Here is a 20,297-nt window from a genome sequence, read left to right on the forward strand (position 1 = left end):
CATCTGAGCGTGAAGTAAGAAAATCTGTATCTTTAATAACATTAAACTGACAATCATGGGTTTTTGTGAACTCTGGAATTATTCAGTAAGTTCAGTGTGGGTTTGACAGCTGCATTTGTCATACATTTTCATTTTTTTATTCAAAAGATGTACATGGTTTATGATGAAATGTTCATTTTACATTTTACCTGTGGTCAAAGGATCAGTTTTTGGCTTTCATAAAATCGTAAATTAAGTTTAGCATTTTTTAAAATAGCTCAGACTCGTTAAATAAAATGTTCTTTACCTCATACCACTGAAAAAGAGCATTCATTTTAACAGCATTGCAGTGAAAAAGTCATCCATTAATCACAGGTCACTGGTTAATAATAAAGAATGCAGCCTTTTCAGTGACAAAGGGTGTCCTCCTGCGCACCTAGAGGGCCGTGCACTAAGTAGGCAGATAAGAAGACTGTTGTGTCAGTATATAATGAATGGCTTTTACCATGTTTTTTTTTTAAATAAACATAGTTAATAAATAAACTTTGATAAGAAAAAAAACTTTTTGATTAGCAACTATTTTTACATCATGCTGTTTCAAACATTACATTGCAGTTTAGATTGCAAAGCAGTGTTATATTATTGCATGGCATTTACATCAATACATCACCACCGAGTTTTGCATAAGTCAGTTGTGTCGTATAAAATTTTGGGACCATATAAAAAGAAATTTACTGCAGACTAACATAGAAATAAGTGATGTATAGGAGCACAAAAGAAATGTCCCTGAATCTATGTTTATACCCAACATCGCACTGCAACACATTCTTAGCCTTTGTTAGTCCACAATGAGTCATCTTCTTTTATTTGCATACAGCAAAAGTGAAATCATAGCACATAGCAGCAGTGTACTCAGTCTTTATCATTTTAACTCAACGTACCATTATTTGGTGGTGTATGCTCCACCAGCTACTGTATATTACTCTCACTGCCACCTGTCTGTCTGTCTGTCAGCTCCATGAACAGCTGTGATGCAGTGGAGCCCGACACTGAGCAGCTGTATGGACAGTCCTGTAAGAGGAGACAAATGCTGACCTAAGATGAGCACCAGTTGTACACTGCCAATGTACATGTTGTATGCTCCAACCTTCATACTTGATAGTTTGAGTCCTGGTAAATATGACTGGTTTATTAAATTGCACTAAAATGGATGTTTGCCAAAGGTTTGTGAATATGTCTCATGCAATCAGCAACATGCAGGTGTTTTTTTTTTTTTAATTGCCATGTGTTTTTGGTTTTAAATCCTTCAGCTCATGACGAGCTGCACTCGCAGGACACGACCAGCAGGTGGCGCTGCACGTTGTAAACAGATCAGCCATGGGGCTGGCCTCCCCTGTTCTCCATTTTGTATGTTTTTCCTGGAGGTTAGCGCCTACTTTCCTAATGGCTAGCTGCGAGTCACCATAGCTCAGCCAGTTTAACGCAGTTTGCATGACTACTTCCAGCTGGATCGACCTGGATGACTGAAAAGTCTTGAGTCGACTCCGTTTCGTGTTTTGTTGTTGTTGACACATGCAGCTCGGAGACGACGCGTGAAGCGTGAGGTTGGTCAACACTGAGTCGAGCTGTGTTGTGTTGTTGACGACCACTTTCAACCAAAACAATGTTGACAGACGACCTATGGACACCTATCAACAATCGGCCGTTTCAAGGGTAAATATGAGTTTTTACTCATGTTGAGTTCATACGTGTATTAGTTAAAGATCGACCCAGTAACGTAGCATGTTTAACGTTAATGTTATCCGTGCAGTTAAAGGGGCTGTTAGCTAGCAGGCTAACGTTGCTGCCAACGACGTTCGTGTGAAATGTAGGAACGTAGCCACTTTACCAGTTAGCCACACTGCTAAGTGTGAGCTAGCACAGCATGTCAACAGCAGGCAACGGCACCATATATTAATTTAGGGCGAGCTTTACAGCTCTGTTTGTAGCTGGCTTTTCTAGTCTAATCTGCATAGTATGTGTTGGCCTGCTGCCACGGCTGTCGATAAGTTGGTGTAAACATTTTGGAAAAACGGATAGCTTTGGCTAACGCAGTTAGCTCTGTGTAGCGGCGTTGGCCATCAAGGGCGCAGGGTGGCATGCCTGGCAGCTGCACCCTGGGTTATGTTGACCTATTGTTAGTTAGTTTCTTTCTCTATGTGCACATCCTGAAATCGTAATTACGTTACAGCGTGGCTGCACCAGCTGTAAACACATGTGCTCATCTCTTATTAGTGCGGAATAATGTGGTTGCTTTGCACTCTGTCCATGTCTGGTAATGCTTTCTGTGTTTCTCTCCACCAAAAGATGGATAAAAGCGGAGTGAAGAAGATAACCTATAGAAGAGATGACCATTTAAGCAAATTGGTCTACACTGAAAGCCCTGAGGTGGGGGGTCTGTTGAAAGTGGCTCCTCATAATGCCACGTCCATCACCTCTGCCAGCTCTGTAGTTCTTCCATCCAGCCCGTTGATGCAGCCTGGACAGGTACCTAACGGCCTCATCGACAGTCCCCTCCTAGAGGAGCTCACTTCCAACACTGCCACAGTTGGCTCCTTGTTGGAAGACCCAGATCTCAGAGGCCTTACCAACATTCAGAGGCCTCAGCAGTTTCTTCAGACACCTTCATCCACTACATTTGGGCATCAAACCTTATCGGAAAGTTTTGAGGCCAGTCTCGGAGACATTACCCAATCTGCCATGGATTCTCTAACTGGGGGATCAGATCCCAACTTCTTCCCCATGAAAAACGAGGAGCCAATTGGCCTCGATCACGACTTTGACCAGATTGAGAAAGATGTTGGTGGGAACCAGAAATTGGTTAACGACAACAGTTTAGACCTGCTCCAGGATTTTGAGCTCACAGGGTCTCCCTCAGATTTTTATGTAGGTGATGATGCCTTCCTTTCCACTCTGGCAGATGATTCTCTTCTTGGGGAGGTTACCTCAGAGAGGTTTGAGAGCAGTAATGGCAGTGGGGCGGTCTCAGTTGTTCTCAATGGTAGCAATATGATAAGTCCACATCAGTCCAGCTCTGGGATATCCACAGCTTCCTCTCTATCCCCTACAACCACCTTTTCTGCATTGGTAAAGAAAGAAAAAGATCCAGGCTTCATTCAGCTCTGCACCCCAGGTGTAATCAAGCAGGAGAAAACGTCTGCAGGCCATAGCTATTGCCAGATGAGCAGCACGTCCTCCATGCCCACTTCTAACCCCATTTCCATCTGTGGGGTCAGCACTTCAGGAGGGCAGACCTATCACTTCGGAGTCAACACAAGCAGCAGTGAAGTTGAGCAGCCTAAGGATCAGAAGCCAGTTTCCAACCTGTACCTGCCAGTTACAACCATTGGTGGGGCCTATAACGGAGGCCAAGGTGTGGGTGACAACGCAATGATGCAGAGGGCCACTGAGGCTTTCTCAACTTCTCCATCTTACCCCACCCCCTTTGCCAGGTAAGATATCTAGGCAACTGCGTAGTGTGCCCTGGACTTTCATTTTACTCTCAGTAACTCAAGTAAGATATTTATCAGTTGTTTCCACCTTTGTTTTATTCTGTCCACTCTTGTACCACAAGACCATGATTGACAAATATATTTGCAATAATAATCTGTATCTGGAAATCTGTAACTTGTGCACATACTGTGCAGGACAAGGGACATTAACTTGAATTAAGTCATATGGCTGTGCATAGTCAGCACCAGTTAGTCCAGTCAATGCTCAAAACAAGTCAAACTAGATTTTAAACCTAAATAGAGGATTGTTTTAATTACAAATAAAGATGTTGTAGTGAATATGCAGCTCTGGGCTGATATTTTTTCTGTGGTTCTGCAGGAATGTGTTTTTTCCCCTCACAGTTGATGGATGAGAAGGTGGACAGTTTATGTTTTGATAAGGCTGAACAAAAACTGCTCCTTACAGGTTTCGGTTGTGTCGTCAGTTTACTCAGAAATGCAAGCCATCAAGCCATTGGCGTGAAACCGATATCTGGGTTAACCCGTACGATAGCAAGACAGCAGTTTTTCTTCTAAACCAAATCTGCATCTCTCACGGCAGTATCCACACAATACTGGTTAATGAGGACATTTTGGATTTGCCAAAAATACATTTGATATGAGCACTGTCTTCACTTGAAGCACATTTGTCCCCGAGGAGCTGTGGAGGCAGCTCATTCAACAACAGGGATGAATGAATTGTGGCTTTTACAGAGTGGTCAGGCTGTGCGGAGGAAATTCTTCCTGTGTAGAGAAAAGTGGAAAGAATCTGCCTGTTCACTGACTGAATCACGTGATTTTCTTATGATCTTATTTTTTCCTTAGATTATAATTTTTTAAATGAATGTGTGTCACACTGTTTCGTCTCCACCTGGCCACACAAAATGTCTTTTGTTCATTTATTACTTTGCTGCCCTGTATAGTTTTATGGGTTCAGCTGGGATCGTGGCTTTGAGGCCCAGTCATAGAGAAGCTCAATAAAAAGTCCTTCACTAACAGTTGTGTGATAGAATCAAACATCTTGGGGACTTTTTAACTTGTTTCTCTTTTATGTTCCCACCTCTTAAATGCACAGTACGCAGCGGTGGTGATCAGCTCAAAGACAGCCACACAGAAGAGCGTCATGTCAATGCGCAAATGTGGTTGTGTTTTTAGTCTTTGTTCAAATGTTGTTGTCTTCACAATTTGACCTTTGTTCTAAAGTCTGGTCAGGAGCAGATGAGAGAGACGTAAAGTACACCTCATTTACATTTCACATGTGGCTTGAATCATCCCATCCTTGTCTTATTTAGCAGGTTTGTGTGTCTGTGTGCGTGTTTAGGATAGGATTATGTGCATGTGGTGTGAACCCAGATAATTGTGTTTGTGTATAGGTGTGTGGCTGTTTAAGTATTGGCTTATCGATGTGTAAACTTAGCATTTCTCTGTGTATTTCTCTCCAGTCTGTGGGAGTTTTTTTTTTTTGTGTGTGTGGCGGCTATCCGCTTCAACCTGTGTGACATTTAGGGGCTTGAAATCAACTGAATGCTTGGCTGCGGTGGATCTGTGGTTGTCAGGCGGTTGGCATCAGGTCACCATGTCCTCCAGCTTCTCACGCAACGGTGCTGTTGCTGCGTCTGCTTCCTGCTCCAGCTCCAACACCGATCTGCTGTAGAGTTCACTGCATTGCTCTGTGCAGGTCCTCTAACCGAAGCAGTTTTCTCTCACTCCACCCGTGCTTAAATGTTCCATAACGTCTCTGTTCTTTTACTGCATCACAGTTTTTACAAAATGACTCAGTTTTAGTCTGATTCAGCAACCGGTTCTCATACAAAAAGAAGAATGCTTCACCTTGAAAATTGCTCCCCTTTGTTCCTATTTTGGGAAATACACACCCTCATGATATGATGACTGATTTTGATGTGGCATGACTTGATTGAAACTCAGTTGCACTGAAAGGAAATACATGCACTGAATGGAAGAAAAGTGCAGGAACATAATTGCTCTGGAAGATAATCTCACAGCTCCTGTTGAAGGCCTGTGTTATGTAACTCCCCGAAGGACTGTTTTGTGGCAGCTGGACTTGCTTGTTGTTTTCATCTAAAAGGCTTCTTCAGTTTTATTATACAACCTTTGTTTTTAGTTTGGCATTTCCTCCTTCGCCTGGGCCATAGTGTAAAGTTCAGTTTGTGGGTCAGATGTAATGACTTAGCCATATATCCTGCTGCTAATTTGAGCTTTAGACGTTGTGTACTAAATTATCTATAAAAGTATTTTTTATAGATAACACTGTATGTTAATGAAGGGACATTGTTTGCAGAAAGTAATAAAACCGGTTTACAAAATAGCACTGTTCTCACGTGTAGGCAAAACTGTGTTGTTAAGCTTCAGCATATGGTTTCTATTTATACATGTTTGTAAGTAATGTACGGTTTAGAATTGCTCATTTATCTTTAACTGAAGAAAAATCATAAAATCCATGAATCATAAGTTAAGGATTTATGTTCTTTTTTTATTAAAAAGACATAATCATTCATCATAGCATGTCTTGTATCATGACCCTTATAGCACCTGATTTGTAATAATGCATAGAGTTCTGCTGTATTTGTCATTTGCTGGCCCGTAATCTGTGCAGATGGAGGCAGCCTGAATGAAGCACTGCTTGAGCAAGTTGAACAGCAAATCTAACAGCATCTTCACCAAGGTGGTAAAACTCAGGAGAATTTCACATGTGGGAATATTGAGTCAGCTTTACAAGCCGTCTATGACTCACTGCTGAATAAAGCACATGAAAATAGCTTCTCAACCAACACTGGTCTGTGTTATAGCAGTTAAATGACTCCTCTTTCACAACAAATGATTGTAGTCTCTGCTCTGCTTTGTTTCTTTGAATCCTGAATAAGAATGAAACTAACATACTTTGGATGCAAAACTACATCAGTTATCTTTGTACGCTATTGTTAAAATGTATGACTCCTGTTGTCAGGTTGTGTTTGACAGCTGTGATTCCTGCTGAACTTTGTAGCAACAAGGTTGAAGGTGATTCTTTATGACTAACTGAAGTTAGTAGTAGAGTTTGGTAATAACCAGGTTATCTAGTCACATTTCAGTGTTTTACTGAAACCTTGATTTCATAGCCATGTCCAGACCATAGATTCAGCTGTGGCTAAAAATGTAGAAATGGTGTCAGCTGTGATCTGATGTCTGGTAGTTTATATATAGCTATATGTATTTGTATGACGTTTATATTTAGTGTATGCATAGCCACATGTCTTGACTCTGTGTTTGATAGTAATCTTTGGTCAGAGTTGTGTTGCATTGCACAGCTTTGCTCTGACACACCCCTCACACTTTCTCTCTCTCTTGCCTCCCTTTAGTGTGAGTGAGACTTTAAGTGTCAGCAGACATTTCAGCAGGTGTGAATTACTTTTTTTTTTTTTTTCTTTTACTTAGCTTGTGTGTGATGCGTGTCTGTTAGCTTTGTGTACTGTACGTGAATGTGTAGGTGTGCATATGTGTATGCATGTGGGTGTGTCTGCTGTCAGGTGGACTACAGAGTGCCGCCGTGAAGCTCTCTCACTCTCATGACCTACTTTCCCTCCCGCCTCCCCACAGCTGGCGCCAAATGAACACATCAGATCAAATGCCAGCCATTCCATTTACTTTCATGTTATTACTGCATTCTCCTGTAACCACAGTTCAGATTTTTCTGCATTTAGTTTTTGTTATGTTTTGACACTGAATAGGCTTATAGAAATTCCCCATATTGAGGTTAAGAGGATATAGCTGTAAGTCTGTGTGGTGTTTGTGCTCTTCTTACTTTTGTGTTCTGTGTCAAGTCAGCAAATTCAAACTCTGGGAGTGGGTTCCTCCTACATCTAGTGCTGTACAGCTAAAGGTATTACAGTTATGCGCACAGTAGCAGAGGCAAGCCTCCAATTCATTTTACAGGCCAGGAAGCCACCTCCCACCACAGTCACTAATGGCTCCTATTATGGAAACTAATATGGAAACTTAAATCCTTTGAGGTTATTTTTCTTGTGCTCAGACATGGGTTAGATTTAGTTTATTCCTGTTGTGTTGAAAGTTAGGCAGTAGTTGTTGCTTGGGGCTACAACATTCAGCTGTTATTGAACCGTTTTGTCAGTACAGCCAGCAGGAGACATTGGCTCCTTGACGGCAGTTAAAATAAGAGACCATCCTGAATATCACACGTAAGAGCATCTCTCTAACATCCTGTGTCATCAACCAAAACAACAGCTTAAAAAAGTGAGCATGACATTTCTCCAGCGGGAAATGTATCTCCATTGTCTTCATTAGCTGTGACAACATGACTTAAGTTTAGTGAGGATATTAAACTAATGTTAATGCTTTAATAAAGATACATGGTCTATTTTCATTGGAGGGCACAGGAGGCAGATATTTTCAAGGCGTCCAGCCCAGACTTTGGCCAAACAAACTAGTCTCTCCACTCCCTCGTAGAGGCTGTGTTGTTGTTCTGCTTGTGAGAATGATTCAGAGCGTGCAGACCAGTTCCCCTTTTTTGTTGGCTCTTACCTCATAGAACAGCACTTCCTTCTGCCCCTCCTCTGCTCTCCTCTTCACACTCACAGCTTTACTGAAATTGAGAATTTTGTGAAGCGTTGTTCCATATCAGTATCAGCGCTAATGAGTAGTCACACAGAGATTGTATTTTAAGCATGCTGCCACTCAGTCAGATTTCTGTGCAGATCCTTACTCTGTCATTTTTCGTTCTATTTAGAGGCTTTGACCTCGCCACATGAGCCAGAGACATCCAGGCGAGCAAAATGATTGTTCATAATTTGAGTCTGGGATGACTCATTTGCAGTGCTGGGTATGAAGTAGGTCAAGAACTGTAAGTTGACGTAGACTAATATGTGGAATAAATGCACAAACAGAAAATGATCCATCACTCTCTTAAGAAAATGGCTCAGCAGTGATATAGCTCTAACAGGGAATATAGAGCAGGGGCCTGCCAAGCTACTTCTGAAGCTAAAAGGGGATTATGAATTTCCTAAGCAGGGCAGTGGGCCATCAGTATTATTGTAAGTTTGTGAAGGGGCTTGCCTCATTACGAGCCATGCTGATGGATCTGTCCTACAGACACAAGCAGTTAACTTTCTTAACACTGCTCTTGTTGAAATCAAGGCCCATGTCAGGGTGTATCTGCATGTGCATAGCGATTGAGCTTTGACCGACAATAAACCTATGAGAGAATGGAACAACTTCCTGTCTATGGTGTGCATGCACTTTAACAGATGCCTTCAAAAAGAGGAAATTCACTCTCCTCACATCGCTGTGCAGCTTTGATTGTTTTTTGACTAACAAAAATAGTCTTGTACCTTGTTTTATGGCATAATTATATTTTCAGAAACTAATTGAATATAGAGTTTTAAGAAACTGCTCTTAAGCTGTAACATCACTTTAGACTTGGTGTGTTGTTGGACACATGGAGGCCTAGCTGCTGCAGTAATTGGATTTGGACTAGTAACCCAAAGCTTAATAGTAAAGCTGTCCTGCTGACACTATTCCAGTAGACCACTGAAGGACAAGCTGGGTACTTCTCCGCACCCTCATGACATCATCATCATCACCCTGGATTAGCCACCTCCACCCACCCTGCTGAACACCCCACCCTCCTTTTGAGGCTTGAAGGTCGTGTGTGTGTGTGTGTGTGTGTGTGTGTGTGTGTGTGTGTGTGTGTGTGTGTGTGTGTGTGTGTGTGTGTGTGTGTGTGTGTGTGTGTGTGTGTGTGTGTGCCAGCATGAATTTTTAACCATAGGACTGAGGACATAGGTCGTCCTCACAATGAGAAGTTTGTTTAGAGAGTTATATGGAGGTAACACTAGGTTTTAGGGTTAGACTTCGGTTTTGGTTAGGATAAAATTTAGGCAATTAGTTGTGACTATTAGTTTAAGGCGGTAAACGTAATGAATTAAAAGTCAATACAGAGTAGATTAACATGGCCTATGCAACAGTAGGGGGCTAGGAAATGCATTATGTCAATGAGTGTCCTCACAATGACTGCCATACAAAAATGTCTGCGTGCATGTGATTGTGTTTTCAGTGGCAGCACGTTAAGGAAACCCCACATAAATCTGAGCGAGACAGATGGCGCTTACATCATAGCTGCAACACCTCTTTTATATGAATTGCATTAACCACGTGGATGACAGTTCACCGAGGTTGCTGCTGTTGCATGTAGACTCTTGGCTGTGACCCAGATGTTTTTCATGTTAAGACGTGCCAGTCGAGAGTGGAATGAAGAACTGAGATACATTATTCAGATACTTATAGTGTAGCATTAGGAATAAGTTTAGTATAACAGTTACATGCAAGTCATACACAGACAGTGCACTTTCAATTATTATTCACTGTCAAACTGCTACAGTGTAGGAATATATTAATATATAAATCAAATGATTTTGAAACTACAACATTGTTTAGCTTCATTATTAATTTTTAAAATCATTGCTGATTTATGGTTGTGTGGTGGTCCGGACAAAGGATTTTGGTTATAATAACAAATAAGGATTGGAGTAGTTGATTGAACTTCTGTTTGTTTGTTTGTTGTATTTAATTTCAGATTTCCTGTTTCAACTCCTGCAAATGAGCGATAAATGCAGGTGTTAGATTAATGTAGTTGCATAGGTTGGGCTTTGTTTGAGTTTGAGTGATGAGTCATTTTTCTGACCAGGTTGTTCACTTTTTAACAGTGACAATATGGAGCATAATTCATTTAGTGATCCTTGTCAAACATCTTGGCTGTATTAATCTGAAATGAACCTTTTGTTCTTTGAAACTTGTGGTTGAATGTGTCAGCAAGATGTGAGAGGCAGTCCAGTTTATTCATTAATAAATGCCTCTAGCCACATGTGTTCTCAGTTTAATCTGTCCCAGGATTCAGCTCTCACAGCTGGACCAGGTGACAGGTGTCATCTCCTAAAACCAACCACAGGAGTCTGCTTTAATGATGCCAAGGTTTGAATGTCAGAGGATAGCAATTATACACATGCAAGGAACGAAAGCACGCAAACTAACTAACTAAACTAACACAGAGTTATATTGAAAACTGGCAGTAACACGTAAACAGCAAGCTGTCAGTGGCGCTGAGAAAACTTTCAGTCCAATCATGGCTTAGACGGCCTCCTCTGAGTTTTCTGCCTGATGCTTCTGAACTTGATGCTTTGATGTTTCACTCAGATTTCCCAACGTGCAGCACCCACTGACTGCTGGGGCCTGTCCTGCTTTCATGCTAATTCTCTCATGTTGTATAACTAAGATTTTAATTGTTATTTTTCATTTCATTATTTTTTTTCCACCTTTATCATATACGTCATATATATTGTTTTCATTATAGTGGCAGACGTGTGGACACATGGACAGCCAGTGGTTGCAGGTCTCTGGCTCAGTATCCTCTACTTGTGGGTGTTGTTGTTGCTGAGACCAGTAGGTTAAAAAGGGGGTGTAGGCTTCTGGCGCAGGGATGCAGCAAAGCCAGATGACCTCTAGTGGTTGTTTTGAGGTAGTGACTGGATCTGGAAACATTTGTGGCTGATTCAAAGGAAGAAGGGCTGTTTTACGAAAACCACTGGATTTAGGATGTGGCCACAAATCTTTAGATAATTTAGACTTTAAAGGCCCAAAAAGACTGTGTAAGACTCTTTTTTTCTTACATATTGGTGAAGGCAAAGTCGAAGAAAATGTTGTGAATGTGATGGGAAGTTCTGTATGTGCAGTTTGTCTGAGTAGTTTATTTAAACTTGAAATGCAGAGTTGCAAATATAAATTATTGTTAAACTCTCAAAGCAAGTGCCAGGATAAGAGACGGTACAGTCATCATAAAGCACAGAGTAGATAGTTTTTATGGTGAAGAGAGACTGTATATCGCTGATGTTTCTCCACACTCTCCCTCCAGTTCCGCCATCAGACAGGATGGAGGCCTCGCTACATCCACGGCACAGGGAAAGAGCAGGACTCATAAAATCTGCTTGGTGTGCTCCGATGAGGCTTCAGGCTGCCACTATGGCGTCCTCACCTGCGGCAGTTGCAAGGTCTTCTTCAAGAGAGCAGTGGAAGGTATAAAGCCATATGACATCATTATTTTCCCACAGGTTTTTTTTTTCATCATGTCACACTAGTGTACTCAATGCTACATTCTTAATGATTTGAAGATGGAGTCTTGGTCATTACGTGGTAAAGGACTGTGATGCAGCTAATTGGTTTCTCCCCCTGGAGTGCCTTCGACGGCTATGAAAGTAAATAACAGATTAATCTTCCTCTTCTGTGTGTCTCAGGGCAACATAATTACCTGTGTGCTGGGAGGAATGACTGCATAATAGACAAGATTAGGAGGAAGAACTGCCCGGCCTGTCGGTTCCGCAAGTGTCTCATGGCAGGCATGAACCTGGAAGGTACGCGTCAGTCACACGGATCAAACCAAATAGCTTACCCATGAGCTGGTCTAATTGCTGCTGTTTTCTCTTTGTATCACCTAACTCATTCATGCGTGTTCGTGCCTGTTTTGTCTTCTGCAGCACGTAAAACCAAGAAGTTGAACCGCTTAAAGATTCAGCATAGCAACCCGCCCGAGATGGTTGCTCCTCCACCTGTTGAGACTCGCTCACTTGTACCCAAGTGCATGCCTCAACTCGTTCCCACAATGTTGTCTCTGCTGAAAGCCATCGAGCCCGACACCATCTACGCCGGCTACGACAGCACCCTGCCCGACACCTCCACCCGCCTCATGACAACACTCAACAGGCTGGGTGGCCGACAGGTCATCTCTGCCGTGAAGTGGGCCAAGGCACTGCCAGGTTAATAGTTTACAGGAATGGAAACTCCACTAGTTCATATGCAGCACAATTAATGATCTGGTGCATTTAGGCTAATCTGCATTTGTTTTTAACCTGTATTACTCTGTAAGATAAGCATATTGCCATGATTTTCTTCTGTAAAGATGTGTGCACATGTAAACTGGTGTTGCACTTAACATATCACGTGGAGAAAAAACGTATATGTCCATGTTTTCATTGTTCAGAACACATCACATTTTATTTTCCCAGTGCACAACACAAAAAGCATGAATAATTGACACGTGAGCTAAAAGCAGGAGTTTATTTTAGGAATTTATTGCTTGAGGTAGATTTGAGTTTGGATTTGGGCAAACAAACACTGACAACCACACTACTCTTTACCATCACAGCCTCTCACACACTGAGACTGTTCAGTTAAAGTATTTCAATACAGTTCATTTCAGTTTTATTTGTCTAGTGCCAAGTCACAACAGAAGTCATCTGAAGGCACTTTACAGTGTTTTAAGTTTCCATGTTCTTCCCCTTAGGTTTCAGGAACCTGCACCTGGATGATCAGATGACCCTGCTGCAGTGCTCCTGGCTCTTCCTCATGTCTTTCAGTCTGGGCTGGAGGTCTTACCAACAGTGCAACGGCAACATGCTCTGCTTTGCACCAGACCTCGTCATCAACGAGTATGTATCCGTCTATTTTCAGTCTGTGTATGAAGCTCGTTGCTTGGTTTGTTACCAAAAGTAGTACCACACTTGTGCTTAACAATTGGTCCGTGGAGAGAGCTGAATGGAGTCTTCACTTACCTCAGATAAATCGAGCTCTGATGGTTTATTTCTCTCTGTGTGATTTTTTCTTTCCATCAGTCTACCAACGCATACATCTGTTTGTTTATGTCTATCAGTGCAGCTCTCTGCCGTGTCATATCTCCCGAGAATCAGTGTCTGTCAGCTGTCATCAGTAATGAGTGTTTCATCCTTTTTATAGACTTGATTACTTACAGACTTGATTTGTAAACAGCACTGCAGAAGCACTGAGCACAGTTGGCACAGGCACCACGCTTAAAGCTTTATTAAGCCTTTTCTTTTTTCATTATTTCATAAGCTGAAAGTTAATGTGATCATATTTAATATCTGATGAGGTCATTTTCTCATAGGTGAGTCAGCTGCCAAGCTCAAATTCAGCCTGTTTTCTTTCTTCAAATTTTCAAAAAGGACAAAGGTTTTTTCTCTGATGTGTAGCTATGTGCATATTTGTATTATTTATTATTTTTATTATATTTTCTACTTTGACTCAATTAAAAAAAAAAAGACCTACCTCATAACTTTCAAGACTTTTTGCATCAGTTTGACCTCATTTTTACACATAATATAAATTGATCACTGAGAAGACATTAACTCATCTGAAGTGTGCATTCTTAACTTTCTGCTTCAACAGATAACTAGCTTGTTTCTGGAAGATTGATTTAACATAGGATCCACAAATTGTTAGCCAGAAGTCCATGAACACTTAATCTCCAGTGATATTATAGGGAACTGCTTCAACTCCTTGAGTGAGGCTGTAACAACTCAAGTAAAAGTTGTTAAAGTTAAAAACAAGTAAATCCTGTTTAACTGTGCGCGTTACTCCTTTCTTATTGCACCAGGGAGCGGATGAAACTGCCCTATATGGCCGACCAGTGTGAGCAGATGCTGAAGATTTCCAGCGAGTTTGTCCGACTGCAGGTCTCTCATGACGAGTATTTGTGCATGAAGGTCCTGCTGCTGCTCAGCACAGGTCAGACTTTTCACCTTTATATTTTTTACCTTACAGCACTCACCTCCTTCCAAACACTGAATGTGGTGCTGTGTTGCATGCAGCCATTATACAGCCCATTACTGCAATTCAATACTGTCAACAGATACTGAAGATAATGTTGATATATGCACAGGGCGTGAAGTTATCTTGAAGTATTAAATCTGTCAGAGCACCTGCATACAGACCCACAGTAACAAAGCTAATAATGTGGTTCAGGGAATTAAAGGTGTAAACAAGAGTTAACGATTTAAAATCAAGCTGATGAAGTATGTATTTTCAACTATAACTGCACGTAGCCAGACTCAGAGACCTGGAGACCTGGATATGACCTATTAGACCTGTTTTTTTTTGTCCTTCACATTTTTAACATTGGCTGTGATTTAAAATGTAAAATATACCCTTTGTGCTTTGTACTATACTTGTTACAGGTGCAGTGTGAATGCTGGTACTAACTCTTGCTCATTGGTAAAGTACAGAACATCTTTATCTCCATCCCAGGTGTTGACCTTAGCTTTCCTTTTTCCTGCAGTGCCAAAAGACGGCCTGAAGAGCCAGACGGTGTTCGATGAGATTCGGATGTCGTACATCAAGGAGCTTGGGAAAGCCATTGTGAAGCGTGAGGAGAACTCCAGCCAGAATTGGCAGCGTTTTTATCAGCTCACCAAGCTGCTGGACTCCATGCATGAGGTACGGAGAGCCAGTGACGTCAGCATGTTATCAGGAGTGGCTGATAACGTGTCATGTGAATCCTTAAACAGATTCTGTGATTAGTCCAATAATTCATTTCTTCATTTATAAATTAAATTGTTTACATAGTTTAAAGAAACGTTTTTTCCACTAACACAGCATTTTTACATTTAGCTGCAACAACTGAGATCATATGTTCTAGTGCTTTCTTAAACCAGAAGGCTCCTTTCTAAACGTCAAGGTGAAGATGCTTGTACCAAACTAATATGCTCATGAAGGTTCTTTAAACACCAAGTGTGCACCAGTAGTTTGACCACTCAGTGTGCAACCTATTATTTAGTATCATCATAAAAACATTAACGGTTATCTGTGGAAACTTTTCTAGTGCAAGAGATTGTGCAGGAGTGTCACATAAAAAGGCCCTGTCAAAGAAAGTGTAATTGTGGTAATTCCCATCTTTTGTATCCTAATGTAATCTAAACAATATAAAAGTGCATCATAACACTGAGTGTGGATGTTAGTTTAGTAATGGTACCCTGTCGCAGGTATTGTCCTCTCATAGGGCTGGGCTAGAAACTATAAATATTAAAAACTTGCTTGACAACATTTTAACAAGCTGTCACATCACAAACTAACCGAATGTGTCAGCGCTGTCTAGTGTATGGAATTCACACTGCGAGATTTTTAAGAGTGATGTTTGTTTTTTGGGTAATTTATTTATTTTAAATCGATACAGTCTGTAGCTTAAAAACTCTTTAGTCATTTTTCAGGTTTAGATGGATTAGAAGACATGAGGAATCTCTAAGCGAGTAGAATCTCACTTTATATTATGATAGAGGTTTTCTTTGTCACCCAGCCCGAAGTCTTGGACTAGATATCAAAAACATTATTCATCTGGTAAAATTGAGGGATAACTGATACCTGCTCACAGTAGTTTTTACATTTTAAGGTGCATGTTAACTTTATGTGGCAACCACCTTGCACGGTGCAGCCTGTTTTTCCTAAGTAATAACTTTAACGCTCATGCTAAACCCAAACGAAGCTACTGTACATTTGGACTGACTGTATATGTAGCAGGTTTCCGTAGTATGAACCTTTTGTATTGTGTCATCCACTAATACGTTCTCCTCTGTGTGTTTGCAGTTGGTCGGAGGACTGCTCAACTTCTGCTTCTATACCTTTGTGAATAAATCCCTGAGTGTGGAGTTTCCAGAGATGTTGGCAGAGATCATCAGCAATCAGTTACCAAAATTCCGGGCCGGGAGCGTCAAACCTCTCCTCTTCCACCAGAGATGACTGTCCCCCGAAACAGACAGAATGCCTTAAAAACCCCTACAACATCCCCTGACCATCCCCTCCCGAAAAGCGACGATGAAAGCACTGAGGATTTGAGACGTGGGATGAGGAGTGAATGAGGTTTTTGTTGTTGTTGTTGTTGTTGTTTGTTTGTTTGTTTGTTTTCGAGGGCGACTATGCAACTTTGTGTAGTGGCTTACACGTCTGGAAGGAGTCAGACTGGAGATTTTAATGTGGAAACCAGACAGCAAGCACAGAGAGCATGTTTTATTGGGCAGTCTCAGATGTAGAGTGTAACAAAACGTAGGACATGTTTGTAAGATAAGAGATAATCGCAAAGAGAAATAGGATAACAGGCTATCCATGTCGTCTCAGGTTTCCTACCTTCAAATATAGAGTGATATCTAAAAGTAGATGAGACAAATATCTATGTACAGGTTCTAATAGTATTTTCTATGTTTTCAAAGTCTAACAGTTTATACCGTTTTCCAGGTTTTTGTTGTTGCCTGGCAGGTAACAAAGTATAAGTAATAACATGCTCTTTAAGTAGGCTTTTAGACTGTACGTTCCTCTTTTAGCTTTTATAGGAGGTTGTAACAAAATGATTATCAGTCATGTGGAGATAAATATGTTTTCATGTCATTTAAAAAGCATATTTTACTGCTTTAATAGATACATAAGAGGACATTCTGCAGGATAGTTAACAGATTATTATGATATAAGGATGATTTCTCCCACAAGCCGACCTCTTCCAGGTTTACACACATCGATTATAAAAGGGAAAAAATATGTGCCTTTTTTGCTTCAGATATCATCTTAGCCATTTTCTTCCTTCTTGTTCGAGGTGTGTGTTTTTTTTTTGTTTGTTTGTTTGTTTGTTTTGTTTTTTTAACCCATTATGGTCTACCTTCATCATATGCTGATTGTACTTTTTATATTACACGCAGTTGCAAGTTTACCTCTTGTTTGTTTTTGGTTTTTTTCTGGCTGTGTTTATCTTTAGAAGTGGCAGCTCAGTCCATCTTTTGTGTTAAGAAATGATCCTTATGTTTAAAACAGATTATTCAAAGTCGGCTTTCTTTCACACATTCTCTTGCACACAGCAGCCCGCCCCCCTCCCCCCCCCAAAAGTGTGATTCAAGCACTTTGTATCCTGCAAAAGGCTTTAAAAGACTGTGGAAAAAAGACTGTTATGTTGTACGAGTCATTTCTATATGACTTCTGATGGAGAGCTTTTCTTTTTTTATTAGGAAATAGCCTTTTGGGGTTTTTACTTTAGCCCCCTGCCCTGCCCTGTAGTGTAATAATGGAATGCAATGGACATGTGCGTCTACCAATCAGAAATGAGAGGGTATGTTTTTTTTTTTTTTTTTTTTTTTATTCTTTTATTTTTTACATTTTTTTAAAGTAAGATTGTCATTTCTCATTCATCGGGAAATGACAAGTTGTTCTACCACTGCTCGAAGGTCCTGGACAGTAACCATACCCCAATTGTTAACTGTTTTGTAAAACTGACAAAGATGCAGACGTCATTCTGCCACTGATGATTCTTCTGCGACAGTATATCCACACTCTCCATAAGCACCTGCTGTGGGTAACAGGTTTTTGAAGGCCTATGCATTGTTGCTTTGCTATATTTGTGAAAGGAATAGTTTAACATTTTGGGAAATGTCTTTGTATTAGTTTTTTTCTTTATTTACCACCATTTGCTGTTTTACATTGACAGTACACACGTGTTGGTGTCGGTCTTCTCGTCAGACTCTCGACAAGAAAGCGGATAGTCCACTTTCCAAACAGTCAAACTGTTCCTTTTAAAATGAACAGTCTGTTTGACGATGACGTGTACACAGCACTTTGGATCAGGCGCCAGCAGATACATCATCCTGTGAACCTCCCACAGTTGCTGTAACCTATGACCCCCCTGCTTCTTTCATGTTATGTAGCCACCTTGTCTTAATGTTTGTGAGTCTCGAGTACTTTTGCACGTTTATTTCTGTGTCTGTTTGGTAGTCATGCCCCAATGTTTGAAAGCACTTAGCATTAGTCACCTCACAGAGTTGTGTTGCTGTGGAAAGTGGAGCATCACTGACTTAGGAGGCAGGCAAAATGGATCCTTTTATTCTCTGGGAACTATTTCAGTGCCAAACTCCTGTTTTGTCTGTTTTCAGTGATGCTGAAAGTTGGTCAGTATTTTTAGCAGAAGAGAAAAGAGTCCCAGCATTGAAGCTTATTAATTTGTCTTGTGAAAAGAGGAGAAGTATATAATTATCTGAGCTCTAGTCCCCTGCATTAGGGTCTGTCAGTATCCATATATATATTTTTAAAAGTCAGAATTTGAAACATGTTGCAACATTTTCATTCAGTTGAGATTGTCTACTTGGTTTCATAACCCTGACATGTTGTTTTTAATATCATCCAGGTTCTGACGTGAATGTGAACCTTAAAAAAGGAATCCATTTAGCTTAAAGGAAGTGTTGACAGTTTAAAGATAACGCCATCCGCTAGAAATAATTGGATAAATGTGTCAAGTGAATGACTACAGAGGGCTCACCGGTGCATATAAAGCTGAAAAATGTCAAATTGTTCTCCTGCTGAACTAAACCCACCATCAAATATAAAAACGCTCCCACATTTTGAAGCGATCGCACGCTCAGGTTTGATGTCTGATTCACAGTTTGAGGTTTTCCACGTTTCGTCATTCATGTCCCGATAAGAACCAAAAACATTCAGTCTGGCTTAGGTGTTTTTGTCAGGGAAAGAAATGGACTTGAAAGATTGAAAAGTTTCAGGAATGTGCTGCCGTTGTTGTTTTTCACACCCAGGCTCAGAAAAAGATGCTTATTTTTCTTTCTGAGGTTCATTTGATCTAGTTAAAAACCATTTTTATCGGGGTTAGTCCAGGGTTACTTTCACATTCAGTGTATCCAACTCTCTGCTGCTGCTGCTGCTGCTGCTCTTCATTTAAATATAAACACACACATATATAACCTCATTCAAAAATATATCCCTGCTTACTACTTTTTACTAAGTTTTTTCTGAGGCAGACACTTGATTATGCAATAGAAACGACAGATAATATATCACCATCACATAACAATATGTGGTTGCTTCCTTTTATTTTTCCTTTTTTCCTAATATAAGCTATAATATTGCGCACAGGAGATTTACACATAACATTTTCTCTGCAGGCCAGATTTTCAGGAAAAGAAAAAAAAAAACATACTCAGTAATCAGTCCACCCAGACTGCAGGAAAACAAACAAACAAACAAAAAAAAAAACCTATTCGTCGTTTGACTATAAAGTGACCAAAGCAAGTACAGACAAATTCAACACGTCAGTGACAAAGACGTAGCTTCTAGAAGACACATTTTTAAAGACATTATCTTTTTTTTTTTTTTTTTTTTTTTCATTTTTCTTTTTTACTCGAACGTGACGACTTTGGTCAAATTGTGTAATACTGTGAATAGGATAGGAGTCAGTCTGTTTCACACACACACAAACTGTTTGTGAAAGTAATCAACCAGCTTGAATCGACAAAAAAAAAAAAAAAAACTAAAAAGATTTGCACTACCCAGAAATTGTTTTAAAATCTATTTTGTATAAACATATGCAGACATTAACTTTTGAGAATAAAGGGCAGATCATGTTTGACTGGTGTATGCTTTCTCTGAGAAGCTTTGTTTTGCTTAAAAACTGAATATGTACATATAATCCACTGTAAAGAAAATGTGGTGTATTTGTCTTCAGATAATTTTCTATACGTACCCTCTGTATTATTTCTCCTCTATAGTGTGACACCTGTTGATCTTTTCCTCCATTGATTAAAGGTCGAACTGTATGTGTTTGTGTGGTACTTATCAAAACAGCAACTGTATGCTGGTGTTTGACATGATGTTAACTCCATGATTCTGAACAATGGAAACAGCTAAATGTAAGCCACTCTTCATGATCACAGCAAGCACATCATCAAATAAATACGCTTTTCCATTCTTATGCCGGCTTCATTGACTTAATGAAGGTGTTGGAGGCTGCAGATAATCAGAGTCAAATAAGTTAAAGAGGAGTGGAGTTTAAAAAAAAAAAAAAGCTTTTATTGGTCATAGAGCGTGTTTGTAAAATGAAACTCGGGCAGGTTTTGAACTCAGCAGTGCATCAGCGAGACGACCTCACTGTGTGATGCAGAACAGTTTAACATCCACACC

At 40.4% G+C, this 20,297-nt stretch overlaps 1 protein-coding gene across 1 annotated transcript; it reads left to right on the plus strand.

Moving 5' to 3' along the window:
- Positions 1-1,659: 1,659 nt before the first annotated feature.
- On the plus strand, positions 1,660-20,088 carry nr3c1 (nuclear receptor subfamily 3, group C, member 1 (glucocorticoid receptor)). The gene is made up of 9 exons (XM_026357336.1): positions 1,660-1,692; positions 2,326-3,470; positions 11,428-11,588; positions 11,807-11,923; positions 12,047-12,325; positions 12,853-12,997; positions 13,960-14,090; positions 14,641-14,798; positions 15,942-20,088. Exons 1-9 carry the CDS (start codon positions 1,660-1,662, stop codon positions 16,092-16,094), a joined length of 2,322 nt encoding a protein of 773 aa, XP_026213121.1. The 3' UTR covers positions 16,095-20,088.
- Positions 20,089-20,297: the final 209 nt, after the last annotated feature.

This window comes from Anabas testudineus, chromosome 10, assembly GCF_900324465.2.
Source record: "Anabas testudineus chromosome 10, fAnaTes1.2, whole genome shotgun sequence".
In the NCBI taxonomy this organism is placed as follows: domain Eukaryota; kingdom Metazoa; phylum Chordata; class Actinopteri; order Anabantiformes; family Anabantidae; genus Anabas; species Anabas testudineus.

Excerpts from the sequence above, each read along its gene's own strand:
- nr3c1 (XM_026357336.1), top strand. The coding sequence starts at position 1,660 with ATGGACACCTATCAACAATCGGCCGTTTCAAGG. Across the intron at positions 1,693-2,325 it reads AACAATCGGCCGTTTCAAGG|ATGGATAAAAGCGGAGTGAA; the intron begins GTAAATATGAGT and ends CTCCACCAAAAG. Across the intron at positions 12,998-13,959 it reads CCAGACCTCGTCATCAACGA|GGAGCGGATGAAACTGCCCT; the intron begins GTATGTATCCGT and ends TTATTGCACCAG.